We start from the raw sequence: 20,658 nt of genomic DNA, 5'->3' as shown, positions 1-20,658 counted from the left end.
GGTTGTCAGTCAGTATGTTATTGTTAAAATCCGGCCGCTCAAGTATTGCGTTTCTGACTGGTCGTGATCGAATGGGACAAACATATACAATTTTTTTTTAAAGGAATATTTGCCATCTCTTTTTTTTTATTTGAACATTATTCCCTCCAACTAGTTAGGAAAGACATTTTTTTAAAGAATATTTCCCAAGTCTTTTTTTTAATATGACCAATATTGCAATTCCCCTCCAACTAATCGGCAAAGACTGTATTAGGAGTGGGTACGACAATAGTCCAACGGGGCGGGGATCGAACCACCAATCGGTGATGGGTCCGATCGCTCTTACCGTTGAGCTATGGAGGCTCTAATTTACAAATGGCTCGTTTTTAGTCTCATCACTACAAAGACAAACAGTTGGCATTACCTCGAAACAGCGCAGTTCAACAATCTTGTACGCCAGTTCGAAGTTACGTCGCGTCGCCCATTCGATCATGACCTGTCAGGAACGCAATCTGTTAGCGGCCGGACTTTAGTGAATCTTTGTCTTGGAAAGATTTAAAAAATCTGATGTTACAATTTTAATATTAATGGAAAATAATTCTGAATTACAATAGATGGCGTTTCGTTCGTTAGGTAAAAATATATAGTCGGGTATGGGTAGTAGACCAACGGACAGGGTAGAGAACTTGGATTTTGAGTCAGATAGCTTAACTGTGGAGCTTTCCAAGCTTAATGTGTTGATAAATAATAAGCTAGTTGACACTTTTTTTAAATGGTCTTAAATAGATCATTATTGTTCTACTCCACTGAAAACAAGTTTCATATTTTTTTCGAGACGTTAATAATGAAAATTTTATTTTTTAATATGTTTTTATTCACTTTAGTAAAATCCTTGTATTTTTAAATTTTAATGATACGGGGTATAAGAGTGGATCTATTATGTTTTATGACGTCACTATAACAAATCCCATACAAATGGAGCGTTTGACAAAAATATTAGTTGACAATTAAATTAGTTCGACGTTTAGTACATCTAGTGACGTCACAAAATGGACAAAAGCGTTTTTGACATTTGGAAAATTTGTTAAAACACACATTTAAATTAAGTTTTATAAGAAATCCTTAACTTTTATTGAATGATATCGTTATATTTCGGTCCTTTATTCCAGTTTACTACACGAAATTAATATTATTTGTATTGAATTTCATGAGTTAACTACCCTATTCCTAATTACAATAGATGGCGCTCATTTCGATAGCTAGCAATATGCAGCCGGGTACAACTAACCGTTTTCCTGGGAAGGTCTAAAAAAACTGCTACTGGCAGCACTAGAGAGGGTATATATTGTATATGTTTTAAATCTGAGAACAACGTCAAACATATAGAATTACTAGCGGACACCCGCGACTTCGTCCGCGTGAAACTCGATGTAAACTTTCAACTACCCCTACCCAACTCTACCCCTACCCTACCCCTACCCTACCCCTACCCTACCCTACCCCTACCTTATCCTGATTTTTTTTGCTATAAACCTCACGGAGCCCGAGACCTTTCCAACGAATGCAAAACCGTGGAAATCGGTTCGTGCGTTCTGGAGTTATAGCGTCAGGAAGGAAAACCCGACTTATTTTTATATAGTAGAAGATAATGTATTTGACGGAAGATGATGGAATATTTAAGATTTGAAGAATACGTTGCAAACGAAAATATTTTCATTGGAATGAATGGTGATTCAATAGAAAATTCAAAACATATACTGGTGCTTCAAAATGTTCCTAGGATAAAGTTTAGTTGTACCCGGCTGTATATTTTAACGAAAGGTGCGCCATCTATTGTAATTCAGAATTATTTATTAACACTTTAAACTTCAAAAGCTCTACAGCTAAACTGCCTGACTAAAAATCGAAGGTCTCTACCCTCTCTGATCTACTCATTCCCAGGCGAAAGTTGAATCTCCTATTCTTCCCCTTCTAATCTAGCATTATTGACAAATATATAAAATACATCGCTAAAATTTCTAGAAACATAAATCTTTTAATAGTAAATTATTATTTTTACATTTTATTTCATGTTTTTTTTTTACAAAACTATTAAACTATATATTTTTTCCTTTTTAAAAGTATTTAATAAACGCCACAATAGTTAAAGACAATTATTCTAACAATTTACATTGCTTGATGACAAACAATGTTGTTGATGACGCCTTGGCTTATGTGTATTGATCAAATTTATTTAATATATACTCAGAGGCATAATTATCCGCCCACTTTAATATACTCGCGTCGTATTAAAGAGGGTGGATAATTGTGCCTCTGAGTATATTTTTTACGAGATAATATGAGTAAAGTATACTTATTTCAATTATAATGAAAAGAATAAAAATAAATGTGATCTTCATAAGCACTATAATAAATTTAGATTGAAACAAAATGAGAACAAAATTACTTCCTTTTAAGTAGTGTAGGTAAAGTTATAACAAATTGCCATTAATAATAAATTTATGTATTAGGCTATTCGGTAGTTTTTTTATTATTATTTATATTTATTATTCGTAAATCTATGACTTAGAAACTGAATTCATCTGATTTTAGTCTGTTTTACATTGCTGTAATTAAAATTAACTACAACGTTTTTGAAAGGCATATATAACCGAATAGCCTAGCTGATGGGACCATTATAAATGTAATTTCCATAGGATTTCTTTAACTTAAGTTTTTATTTCATTTTTATTTAAATAATATATTTGTAAAACATAATATATTTTTAAGACAAAACATTAATTCTTTACCCAAAGTAATCAAGTTAAATAGAAGCAGGCGATATGTTGCTGAAGTACATTGCGTATAGTGAGTAATACATTTATTTTGCTTTTTTTTTCTTTTGAAAAAATTAGACAAACCTGTGAGGCAACCTACACCTATCTCTGGAACAACAAATCAAATTGTTTCGAGGCTATCAATAAATTACGTCACGTGAATTTTATGGCTTTATTGAACTCCCATCTCCTACTTGTTCCATGTCTAACATGAAGTTCCCTTCCCGAACGGCCCTCTAAGCCGAGGTCCGAGTCTCAGAGGAGACGCCCTTAGAGAGTCGTTCCGCCCATCTACTCTGCTTCTGCATTCGGGCCCCATCAGGCGATGCTTCTGCGCACGCCCGAACCCCCCAGTTACGCCGCTGAGGTCCCATAAGGAGCCTACGGCACTTACACAATCGGGAAAAAAAACCATGAAGTTTAGCTAAACTATGTCACGATTCTTCCAATAAAATATGTAATTGAAACAGCAGTTTCAACATTTTCATTTTAAAATGAGACCTTACGAAATTAAAAGACCTCACCCAACAAATAGGCAAATCTAAAGGAGATGGTCCATTTCAGGTCCACTCTTATACCCCGTATCATTAAAATTTCAAAAATACAAGGATTTTACTAAAGTGAATAAATCGAACTAAATAAAAAGAAATAAATGAAATAAAACCCCAAGTTTTTGAGTTATATCAAGATGGCGCCCATAGAGCGTGTATGAATATATGACAATTGACAGCAAACGTCAAATCGATTACTGCATTGAAAACGTCATCTATCCGCTATTATTATCCTTATTAATGTTGCATTTCTTGGGAGATAATTAATATTATTTCGAAAGAATTATAGTAAATTCGTAGATTTGTATAACCAAAAATAGTTTAAAAAAATATCTTCTTTTATTTACAATGATTTATCCTAGGCTCCATATAATTTTGGACCATCTCCTTTGAAGTCTACCGTCGAACGTCGTGTGTCGAATCGACAATGTGCATTACAAGTACCCTATTCTAAATATATAATATTTCGTGTGGCTGCATGGATTTGTCTAGGTTTCGAAAAAAATTGCAAAATGAATTTCCTGCTCATTTTACTCGTACTATTGATTCAGATTCTAATTGTAATTTTCTATCAGGAGGTTTATGGAAGTTACATTACATAACTAACCGATACATAGATGGAAACTGCACATAAATTCATTTACTACCTATGTAATACCAACAATTCCCATGTAAACGTTTTTAACATGAGGGGATTGTTAAAAATTTAACAGACAAATTATATTTTTTATGTTTTCGATCAAGTCAACCTCCTCCTGTTACCGCGGTACCGATTTGCTTAATTTTTTTACCTTATGTTGACATTTTTTTTTTGTTTTGGTTCTCTTCGTTTTGCCGCCCTGATTACTCAATTATCCAACTGGATTTCTAGTAAAACATATAATTTTAGAACAATAAAATCGACTAAATTATTATTCCACCGAGCGTAAGTATATCGGAGCATATTACAAAGCAGACATTCAAAAATAATATTTATAGATATTGCAAATTAAAATGCACTTACAGTGAGCTCAAAACGACATATTATTGTATTTGTTCGTACATATATTTATACTCAAAAATCGCTTATGCTCCGATAAATCAAAATAAAGAAACGATTAATTATATTTAAAAAAACCTTTTTAATTTTGTGTGATCAGATAAAAATATTAAAAATTCAATTTATTTAAATATGATTAACGTAGATATTATATTTATATTTTTCCTTGATTTAATCCAATTCTCTAGTGGCCTCTGGACGAAACATTCTCAGTAAAGTTACGATGCACTGGCCCATACTTATTTGTTATGCACTATGAATTAAATTATGCAAATTAACATAACGAAGTTACGACACTGGTGCGACTCACAGTTCGCTCGCGGCGATACCTACAATACATATGCTTAACATTAAGATGTGAATAGTTTTTGAGTTGTGTCTCGTATAAATGTCGCATACAAGATCAGGGCGCGAGGAAGACTTCGTCGATGAGAGGTAAACAGGGGGAGGCGTGGAACACACTTTGGGCTCCACGATACAAAACACGAGTCCTCAGTGCGTTCCGCAAAGTGGCTTGGATCAAAAGATAGCCCGCTTTTAGATGAGCACATGCGAGCTCTGATGGTGAAGGAGCGGCCCTACAAGTGTGAGCTCTGTCAGATGCGCTTCACGCAGAGCTCCAGCCTCAACCGACACAAGAAAATACACACGGGTGGGTCTCTGCCCTTCCTCTAATCTCTATTAAGATTTCACTTAACGCTATCCGCTCTCGGAACTGTCATATATTTGTATTTGTTGATATTGTAAAAGTAAATCAGTAGTTTCACCTAAAGCATCATTCTATATTCAGACTTTGACCAGTAACACGTGGCACACCCGTTTGACATCCGTAGTACGTGCAAGTCCCATTCGAGGCAGAAGGCACCGCTCGCGTAGCCAACCTCCCCCTGCGTGTGGATGCGTGTGCAGTTAGACTCGTTAGGTGTAAATGCTATATATATTTGTGTGAGAGAGTGCAGTGACGCTATATCGAAACTCGTATAACTTATAGAGGAGCACAGACGAGCCCTGTTAGAGAAAGTGCGGCCGTACCAGTGCCACATCTGTTTTATGCGCTTCACTCAGAAGTCCAGCCTGGGCCGACACGGAAAGATACACACCGGTAGGCATTTGCCCTAAAATCCTTAAGTAGACTTTCAATTATGTAATTATAGAGCTCACGTATAATTAGGTGATATCGTTGGATGAATCAGCAGAACCCATCTGTAGCTGAATTTTGTTGATATTTCTAGAGGAGCACATCCAATCGCTGATCAACAAAGTGCGCCCCTATCAGTGCGACATCTGTGACAAGCGGTTCACGCAGAAGTCCAGCCTTGGCACTCATAAGCGTATACACACCGGTGGGTCCCTTGATATTTCATTACTTCCCTGCGGTCTCCGAGCCACGGTCGGTTGTTTCTGTCTGATCCGACCGCACTCGTGACTTCGACACCCGATTTGTGAATAGTTTAAGGGCTCCCGATTAACCGTTACTTGCCGATTCAGATTAGCGATTTGGAAGTGTACTAGCAAAAATGTAATAAGTATGTTCAAAAGTATCACGGATCGTTGCCTCAGGTCGAACGCGCTCAAAAACTATTCACAAACACTTAACAGTAAAGCATGTGTACGTTGTGAAATTTTGTTATTTATAGTAGGCGACAGAATATCTGATGGACAAATAACTGGGTGACCCCTCGCGGTAGTGCTCCTCGAGCCGAGGGAGTGAGCGCTGTGGAATTATTTGTCCATCGTGGTTTTGTTTTGTTTTCTGTCCCCCCGCGGCGGCGCAGGCGAGCGGCCCTTCCAGTGCACCGTCTGCCTCAAGTCCTTCACGCAGAAGTGCGCGCTCAATTTGCACGAAAAGATACATACGGGTTAGTAGCCCACATATACATTTTAAAAGCAGTTTTCCTCTCGGAACGACAAGTAACTTGCGCCTCGTCACACGCTCACACATCTCATTTAGCGTCATGCTTCTTTTCCACTTTTCCGTTGCCCGCCTGACCCGTTGAGTTGTGCTCCCACAGCTTCCATCTCGTTGCTTCCGACTAACATCTCGACCTCTAACTCATGCGTGCGCGCTTTACGTACTTCTGCACTCGCCGACGATCCTTCTGCCTCTCTCAGATCGGCCGGTCGCTCCCTCATCGCATTTTAGTCACCTTCAGATTAGTATTTTTTTTTCATTATTGTTGTCATCATTTCTTCATGATTATTAATTCTTTCACAAAAGCGGTAATGCAATCGCCGCAAAGACGCAATCTTGGCGCCTCGGTGTCGTAATTCGACACGGCGTATCAAAATTGGGTAAAATTTGTAAACGTTAAACGTAACGTCGCGGTCGCGCCGCCGCGGCGGAGATTGGCGGGGCGCGGGCGGGGGCCAAAGGCGTTGTCGCTGGCGTCGGCGACGTGCGTTACTCGCTTTTGTGTGTGCACTGGGCGCAGTGCAAGGGCGACCTTACACGTGCGGGCAATGCCCCGCGGCGTTCGCCCGCCGCCCCTACCTGGACATTCACATGCGCACGCATACAGGCGAGCGGCCCTATCAGTGCGACGCGTGTCTCAAGCGCTTCACGCAGAAGTCCAGCCTCAATATCCATAAACGGACGCACACAGGTGGGTGAAGCGACTCGCGGCCGGACTGCCCCCGCCCGCGCTCCCCTCCGTCCGCGTCTCCTCCAAATCGCTGAATCACTACTGACAGTAGTCGCGTGTCACTGAAAGATTTGGGGCGGAGCTAGCGGCGAGCGGCGACCAGTCTGCGCCGCGACCTCCGTAGTGCGAGGGCGGCTAGCGCCCTTGCGGGCTCGCCGCTTCTATAATATGTGTGTTGGGCACCAGTCCAGGGCAGACCGTTCCAGTGCCTGTCGTGCCCCGCCGCCTTCACCTGCAAGCAATACTTGGAGATACACACGCGCACGCACACCGGCGAGCGACCTTATCAGTGCGACATCTGCCTCAAGCGCTTCACGCAGAAGTCCAGTCTGAACATCCACAAGCGGACGCACTCAGGTACGTGGGGGGGCGCGCAGCGGCGCGGGGCGGGGCGAGGTTCGCCCGCGGCAACTCATGTGTGTGCTTACAGTGCAGGGCCGGCCCTTCCAGTGCCTGCAGTGCCCAGCCGCCTTCACGTGCAAGCAGTACCTCGAGATACACAACCGCACGCACACCGGCGAGCGGCCCTACCAGTGCGACGTCTGCCTCAAGAGATTCGCGCAAAAGTCCACTCTAAACATACACAAACGAACGCACACAGGTCAGTCTCTTGCGATCCTTGCCCCGCCTGTCGGCCCTTGAAATATTGCGATTGTTGATTTATATGTTGGTTAAGTTGTCGGTGCCACGTAACGAGACTCGCCTCGAGTGCTCGCGGTGTTAGTACTAATGTGTGGTATGCTGGTCAGTGCAAGGGCGGCCGTATCAGTGCATGGAGTGCCCGGCGGCGTTCACTTGCAAGCCGTACCTGGAAATACACATGCGCACGCACACAGGCGAGCGCCCCTTCGAGTGCGATGTGTGTTACAAACGCTTCACGCAGAAATCTACCCTCAACATCCACAAGCGAATCCACACCGGTATGACGCGCTCCCGGACTTGTACCAACATGTGCGCGCGGGGCGAGGGAAAGGGACTGGCGGTTGTTGTGGTACAGATACATTGTTGCTTGTATTTTTTAATGATATACCGAAACGATTATCGCGTTATCTAGTGTTAGTAAATTTCAAGATTTATTAGAAGATAAAAACAAAGTGGAATTATCAAATTCTCATTCAGTGTGAAAACTGCCTTAATGTGCGCAATTTCCCATGAAAACTGCCTTAATTTGGGCAATTTTCCAAATTGCAAATTCTTTGTAAAGAACTTGTTTTTTTGCGTTCTAATTTCTTTTAAGTTCCTCTAAATCGACCGGATATGTTGAGACAACGCAAACATCTAGCATTAACCGCTAATGTAACTGTACCATTATATGTATCGTTAGTTTCCTTTCCGCTGCCTTCTGCGACATAAATGTAGCTTAGACAAAATGGCGATCGGCATTTTTGGTGCTCAAACAAATTGCAATGAATAGAAATAATGAGAATAATATTTTTCGATACCATTACATACAGGATTCACCCAAATGCCGTTCGTCATTTCGCTTTTATTGAATGGGTTATTATTCACACAGGGTGGATTGTTAGTGTTTGATATTTTTGTTTTTATTTTTGTGTGAATATATAAAGTGCGTTTTTGGAAGATGCATTGAAGACGGCAAATTGCGATAACAGGTATCTACTGATTCTGGACTTAATGATGTGGCACCGACAACTTACTTGTATATCATTTTTATCATTCGCTACATCATCGTTTAAGTTTCAGTCTTCTATCATTTATTATAATTTTAGCTTGGATTCATTAATTTCAGACTTCATCATACTGTCTAATTGCATATTGCCGTCTTTTTAACGTTATTTGCTTTTCAATTTGCTTCATATTGTTTCTTTTGTGGCTTCTTGTTTTGGTAACGATCGCTTGGCAATGTTATGATTTGATAAATTTAAAGGGCCGTAATAAAACATACCGTATGTTACAGGGGAACGTCCTTACGCATGTGATATTTGCCAAAAACGGTTCGCTGTGAAGAGCTATGTGACAGCGCACAGGTATGCAGACAATCACTAAATTATTAGTTGATATAAAATTCATAAGATGAAGATAGGAAGATTTAGGGAAACATAACAAAAATATATTATAGTAACCAGTCTTTTTTGAATAAACTTTAGGTTTATTTAACCAAGACTGGTTACTATAATGTATTTCTTGTACCATTTTAGACTGCATCGTCATTAGTGTATGACTGAGTATGGAGTGGGTGGTGGCTTCGTCACATAATACGGAAATCTGCATTGTTGAATATGGTGCACGAATTTACGCCATCACTTTATCCTTTACACTTACAATTTTTGTGCGTTCATACTTAATATAAATGTAGTCAGTTTGAAAAAAAAACATAGTTTAGAATAAGTGTAGTGTTCACTAAAGGTCTTTTCCCGGCAGGTGGTCTCACGTGGCGGACAAGCCGCTCAACTGCGAGCGCTGCTCCATGACGTTCACGTCGAAGGCGCAGTTCGCGCTGCACATCCGCACGCACTCCAGCGGGCCGTGCTACGAGTGCAGCGTGTGCGGACGCACCTTCGTGCGCGACAGCTACCTCATACGGTGACGAGCTTCTATTGCTAACAAATGAACTGACTCGACTGCGCGCGCTGCTCGATGACGTCACGTCGAAGGCGCAGTTCGCGCTGCACATCCGCACGCACTCCAGCGGGCCGTGCTACGAGTGCAGCGTGTGCGGACGCACCTTCGTGCGCGACAGCTACCTCATACGGTGACGAGCTTCTATTGCTAACAAATGAACTGACTCGACTGCGCGCGCTGCTCGATGACGTCACGTCGAAGGCGTATTTCGCGCTGCACATGCGCACGCACTCCAGCGGGCCGTGCTACGAGTGCAGCGTGTGCGGACGCACCTTCGTGCGCGACAGCTACCTCATACGGTGACGAGATTGCTAACAAATGAACTGACTCGACTGCGCGCGCTGCTCGATGACGTCACGTCGAAGGCGTATTTCGCGCTGCACATGCGCACGCACTCCAGCGGGCCGTGCTACGAGTGCAGCGTGTGCGGACGCACCTTCGTGCGCGACAGCTACCTCATACGGTGACGAGATTGCTAACAAATGAACTACCTCAACTACGAGCGCTGCTCGGTGACGTCACGTCGAAGCTTTAGTTCGGCAAAGTTAGACAACGCGGACTGTATTGTGGTTGCTGTAAAGTCTGTTAGGTACTCCATAGTACTTAGTAGTATAACTCTTATTTTTGTCGTGCAGACATCACAACCGCGTGCACCGCGAGAACCACAGCAACATGTCGGCGAACAGCATCGGCACCATCGGCAGCGTTAACAACGCCAACAACTCCAACAACGGCAACTACGACTCGCCCGGCGTTTGCGATCTCAGGTACGACACGACACGACACGACAACATCGCATTACCCCACATTATAACTGTCTGGAAACGCCGCAGCAGAAAGTTGTTCCCATAATTCTCATTGCTTATTATTAATAGGCTACTTGCCTCTTGTACAACAGTATTTAAACAGAATTATGGAAGTATTATAAGCTATATTTTATTTTGTCCCATCAATAATAACCAGTAAAAAATTTAATATAAATGAAAAAATATCTACGTAAAGTTTTTGCCGCCGAAACACAACATATTAGCAAGTGACGTCATTCATAGAGATAACAGTGTGATTGGCGTTTGCAGTGACGTGATATATCACGTCATCGCAAGCGCCAATCACAAACTGATGCATTGTAGCGAATGACGTCACAATTTATGATTGGCGTTTGAGGTGACGTAATAAAAATACAATTTTGTTTAGTAGAAATTGTAATATTTTTATTAAACAAAATTGTATTTTTAACCGACTTCAAAAAAAGGAGGAGGTTTCTCAATTCGACCGTGTATATTTTTATCACGAGATTTTTTTCACAAATAAAAATGTAATTAGAGTTTCTAGGCATCTAAACTACCTATATGCAAAAAATCTTCTTATTTTATACAGCAGGCGAGTAGCCTATTGTATTGGAATGAATGACTTAACGAAAGATACGATGAGATCGACATTGGATTTTGTCGATCTAGAAGAATTTGTTCTGTGTTGTAAATATTATATTTTAGTTAAATTGTAAACTAAGGTGGTTAAATATTAAATCAGGTAAAAAAACAAGAGTAAATAATAATAAATGAACTATGTTTTCAGTTTTGTGCCGATGGTGAACCGCTACATGACGTCGCAGGGCACACAGGTGTCGATGCAGGACACGCAGAGCAAGATGTCTGCCATGTCGCCGCAGTCCATCGCCTCCATGTGTAAGTTAATTTAAACTGAATGATCTCATCAATTGGTTTGATGAGTTTAAGTCAACTGGTCGACTGATGCAACAGCCAATTAAAGTTGTTGATTATTTCTAGACAAAAATTTAAGTTGGCTCAGGTTTAACCTTTTCATATTGAAGATCCTGAAAAAGTGTAGAAGTTATTATCAGATGAAGTATTCTGAGTTAGATTTTTTTTTGAATTTTGTTTAGTGACTTGTGCCCAGGAATTCATGGCCATGGTGCTTAAAATATAAGTATGTGTTGTCTATGACAAATAGGACAAAATGGTGGTGAGTTTTCCTTCCAAGTGATCTTCAAGACTTCATTGCGTTCGATAACAAAATATGCCCCCCGAAAATTGACTGATAAGGTTACCAATTGATTTTAAATATCTAATCTGCAAAAATTAGCTGTTATGTTATTTTAATAAAAAAGTCTCTAAGCTGTAATTTGGAAGAATTTTTCAAGTCTTCCCTGCTTATGTTGCATAACTTGTTCTTTTTTTTTTATAAGAATCGGACAGATGCAATGAAAGCATCTGTTACTTTCTAAGTCTACAGTAATAAATGTTCTGCCCACAAGTATTATAAACAGACATACAGACATAGAATGGGAGACAGACATTATCGATACGTATTTTTTTAAACTATTGCATAGCTTTTATCAGGCTTTGGTTTTTATCGCGAATCGAATCAAAACCTTAACAAAATAAAGCTAACACCCCAATCGTGCATCAAGTTAACACATTTCGACGTTGTCATATTGACTCAACTGGACAAGTGGTGTGAAACTAAGGGACAAACTTATTAATCCAGAGTCCAATTCCAACTCAACGATAAGACATTTTTTATTATTTAAAAAAAAAATAGTGCATAAATAAAAAAAAAACATACATTATAAGCAATATTTTTTTTTATTCCAAAAAATTTTTCCGTACCATTTCACCGCGGCTAGTTGCCTCGACTGGTGACAGAAGGGCTGGCTCATTTTTTGCGCAAAGGATCATCTTGGCTGTCCAGCGCGGAAATGCAGCCAGTATTCTTGCCACCATTCCACGTGGGCATGATTTGTATATAGTATGCGCATTATCATCTGAGTCGTCCGGTCATAAAAGTCAAAAAAGATAGGAATGTGCAGCGCGCCTACCTGCGCACCCTAATTATCGATAAACGGCTACCTGCGCACGTGCTAATGATGAGTCAATAATGATTTGGACGATTCTGATTGGTCGGTTTCTAATGTAATTGCATTGCGTATTTTTTTTGCTATAAATGTGTTTACTGCAATTAAATAAATACATTCATGTGTTACTCGTTGCGCACTATGGATACTAATATATAATAAATTTGGCAGAAGACGAAGATTCTGATGATGAAGACTCAGATGAAGATTAATTTTATTTAGTTAATAATTATATAATATGAAATATGTATTATATTAAATCAAATATTGTTAATTTTTTTAATTTTGTGAACAAGATACGATAATAAACTTTACTTATCGATAATATGTCTTTCATTGTTACACCCTTCACTATAGTATGCGCATTATCATCTGAGTCGTCCGGTCATAAAAGTCAAAAAAGATAGGAATGTGCAGCGCGCCTACCTGCGCACCCTAATTATCGATAAACGGCTACCTGCGCACGTGCTAATGATGAGTCAATAATGATTTGGACGATTCTGATTGGTCGGTTTCTAATGTAATTGCATTGCGTATTTTTTTTGCTATAAATGTGTTTACTGCAATTAAATAAATACATTCATGTGTTACTCGTTGCGCACTATGGATACTAATATATAATAAATTTGGCAGAAGACGAAGATTCTGATGATGAAGACTCAGATGAAGATTAATTTTATTTAGTTAATAATTATATAATATGAAATATGTATTATATTAAATCAAATATTGTTAATTTTTTTAATTTTGTGAACAAGATACGATAATAAACTTTACTTATCGATAATATGTCTTTCATTGTTACACCCTTCACTAGACGGCTCCATAAGACCCATAAGTGCAAGCGAGATAGATATAGAGAAATGATTTATGGCCCTAAGACTCAGTTGTTAATGCTATTAGTATAGACGGCTCCATAAGACCCATAAGTGCAAGCGAGATAGATATAGAGAAATGATTTATGGCCCTAAGACTCAGTTGTTAATGCTATTAGTATAGTTATTAGGATAAGTTAGCTTAAGTTCCTTATTGTAATCTTTCTCAATAAAAAAAAAGCAATATTATATAATAATATACAGTTGATAAAAATGCTATGAAATATCTTTACTGCCTCAGTCCCCATGTGCCACATGTATTTTTTTTTTAAATAAATAAATAAATAAATAAAGTGTCATGTCGCAGCGTCTCCGCCGCCGCCGCACACGCCCACGCCGCAGCCGCCAATGGTGCTGCGCCACGCTGATTGATCCGCACTTCGTAAGTTTTTGTGTTCTTTTTGAAGTAAAACTCAACCACGCGTAATTGTAAACTAACTAGTGGGACCTTGTCTGACACGAACTCCGACTAATTAGATAAAGACCTGCCTCGCAAGACATTATTTTTCTGTCAAAGTATATGATCAACGATCTTATGCGATTATAAACACTGTCTCTATAGAATCGATGTTTCATAGTTTACAATCGTGTCCGTCGGTTAAAAACATCCGTAAAAATAACTTTTTGTGTAGTTAAATGGTGTAAAAAACTAACAAAAACTGCTAGTTAGTATAAGATATGTATGAAATCTAAGCTCGTTTTCCTTAGAAAATGGCAGAAAATTTTGTTTGTGAATTTGGGTGCGATACTAGTCCTTATGTATTTAGTCTGAGGACACGAAAGATGGCGCTACTAACTGCTATTAAGTTTTAAGTTTCTCTTTTGTGTATTATTTTATTTTTGAAGTACAACTTTTTTTCGCATGCTTGACTTAGGGAACAAGCTGGAGAATGCGTTACGAAAAGTGTAATAAGGCGCTGCGAAGGATCGTAGCAAGATCGTCTCCGTATCTGCCTACTACTTTATAAATGAGGGTTAATGTTATGTTTGTAGGTGTATTAGGCATGTGTTTATACCCTTTTTACATGCCGCGGTTCTATGCTGCAGTACTCGCTCCGCTCGTGGTAGAATCGCAGGCTTACTTACACGCGCAAAATCTGCAAAACGTGTAAAATGTCTGGGAACATATTTTTTACCGGGCACTCGCTTTCACACTTCGAACGACGTCACTAGTTCGTAGACGTTATAGATCTGTAATTTCTTTAATTAAATTTATTAATAAGTCCAAAAAGAACTTTTCTTCTCGGCACCCTTGCGTCGGCAAACGTAATCCCCTCATTGATTTTGACATTTACATCGAGTTTGGCTATACTCTCAGACCAATTATAGATGGACCTGTATTGCACACATAGTCACGAATTGTCTGTCATTTTCTGAGCTTAGATTTGGTAGATAAATTATATTAAACTAGAAGTTTTTGCCCGTTTTTTACACAATTCAATTACACAAAAAGGTATTTTACGGAACTCTTTAACCAACGAACACGATGACAACTATTTAACGTCGATTCTATAAAGACAGTTTTTATAATCGCATTAGATCGTTGATCATATACATTGACAGAAAGTAACGTCTAGCGAGGCAGGTTCTATACAATAATTGGTCTGAGGCTATTCTACATATGTAATGTATACAAATTGTTTCAGAGCTTTTCATATCCGTCGACTGATGTGAACAACCCGAGTGAGTGCAATATAGAGTGAGGCAGCCACGTCGGCAGCTAGCTCGCAGGCGCGGGCTTATACACAGATCAGAATTTATTTTATATTATTATTTATTTATCCGTTTGGTTTCGTCGGCCGTGACGCGGGCGGACGCGAGTGGAGTGGAGCGGAGTGGAGTGGAGTGGAGTAGAGTAGAGTAGAGTGGAGTGGGGCGGGAGGATGGCAGCAACCCTCGAGCAGCACAGTACCCCACGAGGACGCAGCCAGTCACGTAGCGGTACCGCCTATGATTGCATTGTGATTTATTGTCCGCAACTGTGATTTATCTCTACCATCGCACTTTTATATTAATCCGCGGTGGAATATATAAATCGATACTTAACTCTCATCGTATAGATTGTAGGCCTAAATTTTTGATCTCATATTCTAATTTGCTTAGTGATATAAACTTTCGGTATCGTGAATGGTGAATCACCGACTTTGGAAATTCTAAATTTTTTCTAACGTTCAGTCGCTTGTCGTCCCCAGTCTTCATTAGTCGTAGTGAATGTAACGATATCTTATTGCGATGCTTTAACTTACGTGTAGATCGTCTCAGTAGATGGAGTTCGATAATTTTATAGAACTGTTACCGATATAATGTGAAGTATTTTGAACGGTGAGAAATTTAAGGGACTCTTTAGTATGATACTTCCACCGATCCGTAGAAACGCTTTAATGATGTGGTTCAGGTTTCATAATAATATATGACAAGTACAAAATAATGAAAAAAAAAAATTGAAGAAGATTCGCGGAGTCCTCGGAGGCAATAATAAGCTTCACAGAATAAATTTAATATGATGTTTATTGGAGTAATCCAGAAAAGTGCCTGTTGCAACATAAATTTGGCAATATTTTTTAATCGTATTTCGTTCATAATGAAATTACGTTCGGTGTTCTATGTGTCGCGTTTGTCGCGCGGTTGTGGCGCGACTGTCGCGCGTTTGTGACGCGACGTCTCCAGTATCAGTTGTGAAGCTTCTGGAACTTTGTGTGCCTTCTAGCTGATAGCGATGTTAGGCAGTGTCAGTACAATCGTAACACCATCGATGACGCTTCCGTTTCGTTCACTCGTCTCGACCTAGTTTGTGCGTTACGTTACGTTACGTTAGTTGTTCGCGTACGTCGTGTTAGACCATCACTTGGGATGTTTTTCCAAATTGTTATACTGTACTGTATATTTGGCTGATGTTTTGAGACTTTATTACCATTGCTTTTTTAATTCGAATAATAGTAGTAACGTCTAGAGTATAGTGCAGTAGTCTTCCAAAACCTTGAGACGATGTTGTTTTGTGTCCGCTGCGGGGGTTCCTTAGGTTTGCCATTATTGATATCAAAGATAGATTGGTGCCATTTCTATGTAAATGATGTGGTAGCGTAAGTTTAGTTAAGTTTGCAGGTCAGGGTAGATGGAAATAAAATATTGTAGAGAACTCGACTTCTCCTAGTGTTATGTACCGACTTCTGAGCCACTGTTTATTTTTATTTTTATATATGTTTTTTTGTTTGACATCTGATTGATTATATTGTTTTTGTTTTCCGTTCACACGTTTTGTGTACATTATTTTATTTCCACGATGCGGTGCGTGTCCATTGAGCCGAGGGTCGAAATTGTAAATATTGGTAGGGTTTATTTATTCGAATGATATGAAGTAATACGATTCAAAATTTAATGTAAGAGCGTATGATTTGTAGAACTGTTTTTCTTCTACAATCATAGAGTATATCGAACTGATGAAAAAAAAAAATTGGAATTAATCATAGAATATTTAGCACAGAAGTATACTTTTGGGTATTAAAATCAAAATTTCCTTGTAGATATACTTACATAATGATAATAATAAATATACATATGGATGTTGTTTGATAGTCCTCAATATTTTTTTATATTTTGATAGTTCTGTATTTGAAACACGAGAAAAATAGGCCAATATCTCATTTATCATTTACATAATATGAAATGAATAACATGTATGTACTTTAAGATGAAGCAACATGACGGATGCATTTAGTTTCCCGGAAAAAGAAGTATAAAATTAGAGAGTAGTGTCAAAATATATTTTTCATGTTTATAAAAGAAAAAAAATCTTTCTTTATTAAGTTTCTTACCAAGCCATTGAGAACAGTATTATTTAGAGAAACTAGAACTTTGGTTTAAAGCGTAGTATAAATCTCCGATTACCAGAAAGAGACAGCCATTGAAATAATTAAAAAAAAAAAAGTTATTTACCAATAGTTTGTAGCAACATTGTCAAGTACCACGGTGTTTATCAATGTTGGTACCGTTGTATTATCCATAGATATATGATGGGAATAGAAACACCAACATAGTAAACTAGGTACATATAAAGTATATAAATGTTTATAGCGTCTCGCCGGACTCGGGGAGGAACGATTCTTTGAGGAATTATAGAATTAGTAATATATTTTTGTTGTTATCTGTTCCTGTCTTTATTGATTGTTTTTTTTTTCTTTATTATATTTATATTATTGTATCTGTTGTCTCTCGCCGAGTCTGGAGTCGTTGAGAAAAGAATGCGGCGCTGGTGCGTTGCGAATGGCGCTCCCCGTTTACAACCCATATTTACGTATCGATTAGGGCAAAGGGCGCAATACGCAATTCACCAGCAGGGTTATTATGTATCTCAGTGTACCATTCAAATAATAAGACACTACATGGTTTTTCATCGTATTTTCTTTTATGTGATCATCTAACATAGTTATTTCATCAAAATTACCTCGACAACGTCATTTTACATCGAGTGGCAGTGATTTGTTGTTTCTACGATCATAAAACATGCTGCCCAAAAATATATATAAAAAAAAAAAGAAATTAAGAGTACATGGTTTGCTAGAATCGCGCTGCAACTGCAAACAGCCTCACATCACATCTGATATTGGAACAAAAAAAATCTAACATAATTACGTAAATAGCGGTTTTTCGTTAAAATTACTTGCTTACTGTCACTTTACGTAAAATAACGATAACTATTTAATTTCGTTGAAAACACAATGTTAGATGAATGCAAAAACGAAAATACGATGAAAAACAATTTAATGACTCATTATTTGAATGGTACACTGAGGTACATAATAGGCCCGCTGTGCCGGCGAACCAGTTAAGACGCATAAATTAGTAGAGGAACCTGTAAAGCTTCGCTGTCTGTGGTTCATGAATTTGTGTGTCTTCTCTGCCCCAACTATTTTACATACCGATGTTAGTTACTATACATTTAGAGGGTAATATTAAAAAAATATTGTATATGTATTTGATTGCCTAACCGTCGAGTTATGTTACACAAATATACTTCTCAATTTTTCGTTTTCGACCGTAGAAAAGACTGAATCAACAATATGATACACACCATTTGTAAGTATACTCACGAAGATTGGCAAATTAGGTCGTATTTGTTTCCGTGTATAGCGTTGAGAGCGGTTGTTTTGTCGGACCAATCACCGACCAGTGCACTCGTATAACTTCGGTTGAAGAAATCTTACATATCCTTATAGTACAAGATCCGGCATAATAAATATATACCCTCATCTGTTATTTCATTGGAATGAGAAATAAATAGAAAATATTCACATTGACACATGGCACGTAGGTTGCCTAGTTCAATTGCGGCCTAACAGTATTAAATGATTTTTTTTGAAATTAGAGTTTACTCCATAAGAATCGTTTTTTAAAAAAGCAAAGCAAAAGCAGTAAAATTCGATGAACGAATGACAGCGTTATGTTTTTTGTGCGCAACCTATGCCGCGGCCTGCTGCTCGGTTGCGCGCACCTTTCGTTTTTCAGGCGTCAGTATTGAGACGTACATAGTGTATGCTGCGGGGCAACATACACTTATTTAGACATTCGATCTGAAAGAGTAAACTCCATTCGTGCGTCGGAGCTGACACACACTTTTTTTATTTATTCTCCTTTCCGAATTGGTTAATTTAAAAAAATCGTACACTAGTTAATAGAATATACCCAAAAGAATTGAAAAAGTAAAAGTTACCTGCTTTTACACTGCAACTGTGGGGTTGCCAGATATAAACAATTAATTAATGTTATACAAATACTCCCTAACAGTTATTCAGTCGTCTAATATGTCTAATGAAAGCTTATTATATGCTTAATTGAACTGTATTAGGTTGCTTTCGTTCTTGTTGGTTGGTTTCCTGGATTTTGTATGAAAAATATGTTTGGCCGCAATTTAACTAGGCATTAATTAACCTATTTGCAATGTATCATTTATTTCGTAGCACTAATGAATAACAGATGAGGGTATACATTTGTGATGCCGGATCTTAGACCATATCCTGAATACTATGTATATCGCGTCGTGAGGCGGAGCTAGTAGCTACACTAGTCGACGCGTTGTCACTCGTCACAGTAATCGTACGTATAAGCTACATATTTAGTTCTATCTTATCGTTAGATTTACGCATACTTCCGCTTTGCCAACATATTGCGTTGCTTACATTCATAATCATACGAGAGTACAGCCTAAGGATTTTAACTATTTTTTTTTTATATACTGAGAGCTATTTCTAAGTCGCCGATTTATACAATTTGTAGACTATATTATTGTTATAAATCAAATTGTGGCTCTGAGCCAGACTCGACGCCTTTTTGGAGTAATTTACATTGTATGTAATATTATTGTACTTTTAATTCCTATTTGATTAAGAGTCGACGAGCGGTGATCATGGCATGATTCTTTTTTAAAACTGCGGTCATTTAGTCATAGCTCTGCAGAGTTTTTTTTTTATTGACCAATATTTTTAACTACAACTGTTTTTTCTTTTATTGTTAAAATTTTTAGGCTAGTTTTATATTTTATCGAATAAGTTTAGATTTGTTAACTGTGGTGTATTACATTGCACGTGAATATGATATCACCTTTACAGCCTGCTTTACGTCGCACACTGCTTCTTTAGTCTGAATAGATTGTGATAAATTGTATTATAATTATTAGTTACATGTTAAACGGCTGTTAACTTTTACCAGCTATTGGACTGGGCGATGATCTAATCAAATGCCGTTGGATCAGTCGTATATTACGTTATTTATCCTAATGAATGTATACGTTTATTTCTGTTAATGATTGATTATATAATTTCTTGAGACTGACCACAACGCTACAAGTAGGTATAAAACCTCTCTTTTACTGTGTTATTGTCACCTCTATCTAGAATATATATTCTTTGATGTTTATCGTTGTTTCCTGTTTTTTGTACGCATTTTGTGTAAGTCTGTAAAGAGGCTGTAAGGGCAATTATGTAGTCAGCATTATGTATATGCTTTAATGTGATTTTTTAAATGTACTCTTTATTGTAATAGTATCATCTATCAATATAATTAGCGAACTAACAAAGCGATTTTTAAATTTTTTTTTATGTTCATAGTGATTTATATTGAGATCAAAATAAATACAGAGTTTATTTAATTTTATGGAAAATATACATTGTAAAATTATTAGTGCTCTTTTTGTAAGGGCTCTATTGAAAAAGAAAACTATATGAATGCAAAATAACAAGTCACGATTCTTTTAGAGGTCGCCATGTAGTGGAGAAAAATAAACGTGCCATGATATTTGTGGCTAA

At 38.2% G+C, this 20,658-nt stretch overlaps 1 protein-coding gene and 1 long non-coding RNA gene across 21 annotated transcripts in view; both read left to right on the top strand.

Moving 5' to 3' along the window:
* The window catches only part of LOC112049214 (zinc finger protein OZF), a 20,151-nt gene extending 10,538 nt beyond the window's left edge, over positions 1 to 9,613 (top strand). For 3 of the 20 annotated variants that reach the window (XM_052887547.1, XM_052887546.1, XM_052887548.1), the window contains exons 8-17: positions 4,927 to 5,037; positions 5,377 to 5,487; positions 5,618 to 5,728; positions 6,161 to 6,244; positions 6,818 to 6,988; positions 7,214 to 7,384; positions 7,458 to 7,628; positions 7,777 to 7,947; positions 8,946 to 9,015; positions 9,410 to 9,599. In XM_052887547.1, coding sequence (XP_052743507.1) covers positions 4,927 to 5,037; positions 5,377 to 5,487; positions 5,618 to 5,728; positions 6,161 to 6,244; positions 6,818 to 6,988; positions 7,214 to 7,384; positions 7,458 to 7,628; positions 7,777 to 7,947; positions 8,946 to 9,015; positions 9,410 to 9,575 — 1,337 coding nt within the window. In that variant the 3' untranslated portion in view covers positions 9,576 to 9,599. Of the gene's footprint in view, positions 1 to 4,926; positions 5,038 to 5,376; positions 5,488 to 5,617; positions 5,729 to 6,160; positions 6,245 to 6,817; positions 6,989 to 7,213; positions 7,385 to 7,457; positions 7,629 to 7,776; positions 7,948 to 8,945; positions 9,016 to 9,409 lie in introns of all 20 variants that reach the window. The other 17 variants (XM_052887549.1, XM_052887551.1, XM_052887553.1 and 14 more) reach the window with 17 other exon arrangements.
* LOC128199181 (uncharacterized) lies at positions 9,593 to 20,658 on the top strand. Its single transcript, XR_008251850.1, has 5 exons — positions 9,593 to 9,740; positions 10,246 to 10,377; positions 11,186 to 11,295; positions 13,668 to 13,742; positions 15,007 to 20,658. It is a non-coding gene; the product is annotated as an uncharacterized LOC128199181 (long non-coding RNA).

Source organism: Bicyclus anynana, chromosome 19 (genome assembly GCF_947172395.1).
Source record: "Bicyclus anynana chromosome 19, ilBicAnyn1.1, whole genome shotgun sequence".
Classification (NCBI taxonomy): Eukaryota; Metazoa; Arthropoda; class Insecta; order Lepidoptera; family Nymphalidae; genus Bicyclus; species Bicyclus anynana.
Note: the sequence above shows the minus strand (reverse complement) of the source record. Positions and strands in the feature narration are given on the sequence as shown.